At 43.7% G+C, this 5676-nt stretch overlaps 1 protein-coding gene across 5 annotated transcripts in view; it reads right to left on the bottom strand.

Annotated features, from left to right (window-relative positions):
• The window catches only part of PIKFYVE (phosphoinositide kinase, FYVE-type zinc finger containing), a 63153-nt gene extending 57520 nt beyond the window's left edge, over positions 1 to 5633 (bottom strand). For 4 of the 5 annotated variants that reach the window (XM_010713523.3, XM_010713524.3, XM_019617075.2 and 1 more), the window contains exons 1-3: positions 5412 to 5434; positions 3913 to 4094; positions 2288 to 2467 (exon numbers count right to left, since the gene is read on the bottom strand). In XM_010713523.3, the coding sequence (XP_010711825.1) occupies positions 2288 to 2467; positions 3913 to 4094; positions 5412 to 5416 (367 nt within the window). In that variant the 5' untranslated portion in view covers positions 5417 to 5434. Of the gene's footprint in view, positions 1 to 2287; positions 2468 to 3912; positions 4095 to 5411; positions 5435 to 5535 lie in introns of those variants that run through there. The other variant, XM_019617074.2, reaches the window with a different exon arrangement.
• Positions 5634 to 5676: the final 43 nt, after the last annotated feature.

Below are 5676 nucleotides of genomic sequence, written 5' to 3'. Positions count from 1 at the left end.
GTGAGGCCAGTCTCTTTTCAGTGGTACGTGGAGACAGGACGAGGGGAAACAGACATCAGCTGCAGCATAGGAAGTTTCGCACGAATGTGCGTAAGAACTTCTTCACGGTGAGGGTGACGGAGCACTGGAACAGGCTGCCCAGGGAGGTTGTGGAGTCTCCTTCTCTGGAGATATTCAAGTCTCGCCTGGACGCCTACCTGTGCGACCTGGTGTAGGGAACCTGCTTTGGCAGGGGGGTTGGTCTCGATGATCTCTAGAGGTCCCTTCCAACCCCTACAATTCTGTGATTCTGTGATTAACAATATCGTGTATTTTGTGAAGGCTGCTCTGAAAGTAGTGACTCCCATTTTATTATGTTGGTCTATAACATTAGGGGTGAACGTTGGTGGTATGGCAGTAGAGGTTGAACCTTCTCATCAATACTCCTTTTTATTTTGTTGCTGGTGTTTGGGTGACAGACACCAGCAGAGGGGCAGCCTGACAAAATGGTGCCTCATATGGAAGTGCACATGAAGAAAAGGGTGTCTCTGAAATCTTCCATACAAAAAAATGTCACCCACTGACATTCATCAATGCTTGTGAACATTTATGGAGACCAAACAGTGAATCTGAGCATAGAGAGGCAGTGGGTGGTGCGTTTCAGCATTGGTGACAGTGGGTCACCTTTGCTGGTGCAGATTTATGAGCACGGCATGCAGCCTCTTGTCCATTACTAGTGAAAATGCATAGCTAATGGTGGTAGCTATGTTGAAAAAATAGTGTTTGGTAGCTGGAAATTTGCTCTATCAAATAGTATTATTGTGCTCTTTGTACACATTGTCATTTCCATAAAAATAAAAAGGAGGCGTTACTTTTGGAGCAACTTAGGTGTAGGTGGCCCAAGACAATTTCTGTTCATTAAATGCAGCTCAGACAAGCCAAAAGGTTGCACATTTATGCCCTAGAGGGAAGCCACAAGTCAGTGCCATACAACCCACTAAGTATCTTTGACCTAAACCTCGTATCCAGCATTTCCTCCTATTTTCACAAATGCCTTTACATGCCAAAATAATGATGTAAGCAGTCCTGAAGGAAACACAACTTCAATCCCACACATTTGATACTAGACACTTTCCTACAAAAGCCACCATTCCTTACTGTCTTGCACTTGCAGTTGCCGGACAGCACAGCCCCTGAGGAACAAAAATATCTCCCGTGCAGACAGTGCAAGCTAATGGATAGATGAAGGGTAGGAGTCAGCATCATCAGAAGCAATACCATTCCATCACTGTTTAGAGCCACCAGCAGCCTTGCTCCAAGTCTTTTACTTATTCATTCATTTCAGTTTGCTTAAACTTGGCATAATATTTAAACTCAAGTAGAGTAGGGAGGCCTTGGTGAAGGACTTTACCATTTTCCCGCTTACGCTCATCACTGTTGGTTAGAAGATTCTCTTCAGAATAAAGACCAAGTCTATAAAACACTCAAAACTTGCAGATAAAACGTTACAAGAAAACGCAGCTAGATCAGACACCTCACTGACAATGAGCAAAGTAGGTGAACTGAACTACAAATCAAGGCGTTTGTGTAAATCACATCACTTACTTTCATACTTGGGTGTCTGAGCAAGTAATAATACCTGCAGTAAGAGTTACAAATAAGTTCATGATTCTTTTTAGTTAGGAGAACAATTCATAAGATTGTTTTTTCTGCAATCCAGCATTAGCTGCAATGACAGAAGTTAAATTCTCTCCCACTCCATATTTGGAAAACCTCAAAGATCTGTTCATTCAGTACCTCTTAAGACAATAAAGCATGAGAACTGATTTTCTATAGCTTGTTTCTGGAAAAAAAAAAAGAAAAAAAAAAAGTAAAGCCTGATGTGAGGGGAGGGAAGAGGGAAAGATTTTTCCCTCCTCAAGATGGATCTGAAAAAGCACTGCAAAGCCTCTCCACCCAACCTGTAGGCTTTTACTTGAATTGCATAGCTCGTGTTTGTTACAGCACTAAGGTTAGGAGCAGATGCAGAAGATGGTCTATCCTGAGTCAGGCCACTCAGCACCATGTATCGCAGAAATTTCTTCAGGAAGTCAGCAAGTTCACTTTGGTCTTGTTTTATTTCCTTTCTAATGGAACTCCCTATTTCTAAGCATACTTTCAACCAAATCCAAGAATACGTATTCATTTTCTGAAAAGTACTTGGAATAAGAACACAATGAACCCTCTGATTGCTTCCTTTCACCTCATTCCAAAGCAACTCCGACTGGCTGGTACAATACTCCCCTGTAGCATAAAGAGATGAAATTACCTAGGGTTGAGGAAGATCTTCTTTGCAGCTCACTAGTTAGTTGTTTTTTGTACGTAACTGGTGATCTCAGAGACTGAGCCCTGGGGGGATGCTGAGGACTGGACCAGCTGCTGCTCAGTGCCTGCGAATCAGTCTGTGCTGCTTCTGCTCTCTCCGCTGGGGATGAAAGCCTGCCATCATCTGGAGTTGACAAAAAGCAAAAAAACAACCATTCAGATACAACAGAGAAAATCAGCAGAACGTGCAAAACCCTCATTTGGATCATTATTATACATAACAAAACATGATTTTTTAGTCTGAAAAGTGCCATAAAAACAACAGTTTAGAAACACGCCTAATGTGAAAAGTGTTTTAAAAAAACAGCAAGCAGGAACTATTTCTGACATGGAAGAGCTACCCTTCATTATCAGCTTCTGCCCTCAGAGGAGATTTTCAGTTACGTTAGCAGTCAGTACTGTGGTCACTTTAAAGTTAGAACAGTCTTTAATAAACCACCCTTCTCTACCAGAGGATCAAGCATAGACAGGTTCTCAGTGATTCCAGTAACATGCCCATCTTGTGTGCTGTTTCACAGATGTTTTTTTCCACTCTTTCAAAACAGTACTTTGCTGACTCCAGCTACATTTGCCAGAGACAAACAAACTAAACCAATATTGACCAAATTTATGTTCCTTTCAATAAATTAATTACGACACGTGGTATTCTACTGTACAAACTAACAGCAGTCATATCAAGCAATTATTTTTCATCCTGCCTAAGAAAAATCTGAACAGATCAGCTTGCTTATGCAAAAACCTATCTTGGCTCCCTTTCCTCAGAAAGTATGCTTCACAGAGCTGGAAAATGAACAGATAAAACAAAAGCAGCTGACTGGGCTGCCATCTCCAGCAAAGACAAAGGTAGGTTTTGCAGGATGCACTCAGGTGCATTCTTTCACCATTCTATGCAAGATTCTTCAAGAAACCAAAACCAGAAACTCACACAGTTCTATAAGAGCTTGCCTAACAATAACATGTTTCATATAGACACAGCACAAAGGCCAGCATCAACAACAGCATTTTAATATACAAAACCTTCATAATGCTTGATGAAGAACACCTAAGTCATACAAATTAAGAATGGACTTCCTATAAATACACTGGTTTTTTGTAGCTCCACTGCCTGCCACCCAAACGAAGGTATGGAGGTAGATGAGGAGTGGAAGAAGTCTGGAATAAGAACTTGCTTTGGAAAGGCAAACAGATATTTCACTTACACAAGCTGGCAAAGGGTTACTGCTGTTTTCGGCCCTGAAAACTTAATACAGGCAAGGGACACTCAGACAGCCAGATAAGAAGCTTTGTGCATTTTTGTCTGCTGACTGGCTTGTCTCTGACCTTCACAGGCAGCCACAGAGCTCAGGTGCAAGATGTTGGCTATCTTCTCCCACGGCAAAGCTCTACAATGTCACCCAAGAGCAAGACGTAACATCCCGCACAAAAGACTGACTCACCATCCACTGGGCCAGTGGTCCTACATTATACTCTTATGTTCAGAGGTGTTTCCACAGGTTTGTGTGGCAGGAGAGGCCGTTAATAAAACAGACAGCACAAAACACAAGTAAACATGTTCTCCCAAGCACTTACCCTTGCTGAAACGGAAGAGATTTACAAAAGAGCTGTACGCTGATTTAAAAGGAGGCTCATCCTGGTCAGGAGTCAGGGGTTTGAAGTGAGTGAGGTGAGATGGACTGCTAGGAGAACGAGGTAGATCACTGGTAGAATCCAGTGTTGGAGACCGCTTGTCATCTGCTGCCATTTCACGTACCCTGAAAAGAGTTCAGCAACACACACACATAAGGTGGTGAAGCAGATCACTTCAGTCAACCAAAAAAGAGGTAACTCAAATGCTGAGGGAAATGTTCAACACCCCTACCACATAAATTTGCTATTAGCACAGGTCAGAGGGCCAGGATTAGGGATCCAAGTCCCCTCACTGGTCAGACAAGACAGCAGCACCACAGGAGGTAGCAATTCAAAGCTGCTAGCTAAAGACTCAGAGCAACCAGATTAAGAAAGCAAACATCCACAGAGCCTGACAACACATTCTGGTTGTTGCTTTATGGGATTTGACTCATTTGAATTTTTCAAATGCAGTCTCCAAAAAATGCAGAAAAGTTTCAACTTCAGATTTAAAAAAAAAAAAACATTAATGCTGTGATATCTGCAGCCCTCATAACGACTAAATTGGCATGCCTTAGCAAGCACAAGACACATTTCTTTTTCTGGCCAGAATTGGAAATACAATGAAATGCACATGAAAGCAGGACTGAAAGACTAAGTTTCTTTGGTGGCACACAGCTTCCTTCCCTTTGCGGTACAGTGCAGAATCTCATGCAAGTCACTTGCACAGCAACCCAAGCTGTGTTCTATTTGCTGCCATATCTAACACCTGCAAAGTTCCTTGTTTTGAAGAGTAGATACGTTAAAGAAAGGAAAGGGGGGAGCTGTGTTAGGAAAGTCATACTTGTTGACTCCACTTGTTGTGTATCAAAGCTTTCATCCATATAGCCCAGAGTCATACTTTCCCACACACTATATTCTCAAGCCTCAACAGACGCCTGATATCTTCCACTCTGGTAATGCTATTCGTACAAGCTAAGGTACTTACTTCCTTCATCTTTGCTTAAGCAAGACTGGGTGAAACATCTGAGAGCCACAACACAGGGAGCTGATGTGACCAGCTGATCCCCCTTATCTCTGCCCAAGATCAAAACCGTTTAACAGCTGACTTCCTGCCTGGCAGCTGATGCATGCTCCTTCCAGAAGTCACAGTTCCCACAGCTGTTTCCTACAGCATATACCCGTTTTGGTGTCTGGAACACTTTCTTCTAAGTTTTCAGAACTCCCACTAAAAACCCCCATGTTTCTGCATGACACCGGGAGTGCTAACAGACTGCACTACATGCATGGCTGCTCCCACAACAAACGCACAACAGAAAGTATCCCTAAGTCACTCATATGACTCCTCATGCTAATTTCCATTCTGAGCAGTGCACGCAGGAGGTGCCTGTGCTCCTCCCCATAGCACCAAATCAAAGCACCCTTACAGAGCCCAACAGCAGTCCCACAGCCGCCAAATTCACCTCATAGCAGCCGGCTGCGGCCTGGCAGAGCAGGAGAACAAGCGAGTTCTGGTACGCACACATAACACATACACGGGTCTGGAAAATAAACTTCACCTTCGAGAAAAAAGAGAAACAAAACAACCTGCTTGCTTCTATGGCGGTAGTAGCAGCCTCCTAAAGCCGGCGGGAGGAACGCGATTCTCAGCGGTGACCCCGCAGGCACCGGGCTCCGCGAGCGGGAGGCGCGGACCGGGCAGCGGCACAAAGCAGACGCGTGCGCGGC

This window comes from Meleagris gallopavo, chromosome 7, assembly GCF_000146605.3.
Source record: "Meleagris gallopavo isolate NT-WF06-2002-E0010 breed Aviagen turkey brand Nicholas breeding stock chromosome 7, Turkey_5.1, whole genome shotgun sequence".
NCBI lineage: Eukaryota > Metazoa > Chordata > Aves > Galliformes > Phasianidae > Meleagris > Meleagris gallopavo.
The sequence above is the reverse complement of the archived record's forward strand: the minus strand, read 5'-3'. Positions and strand labels throughout refer to the sequence as shown.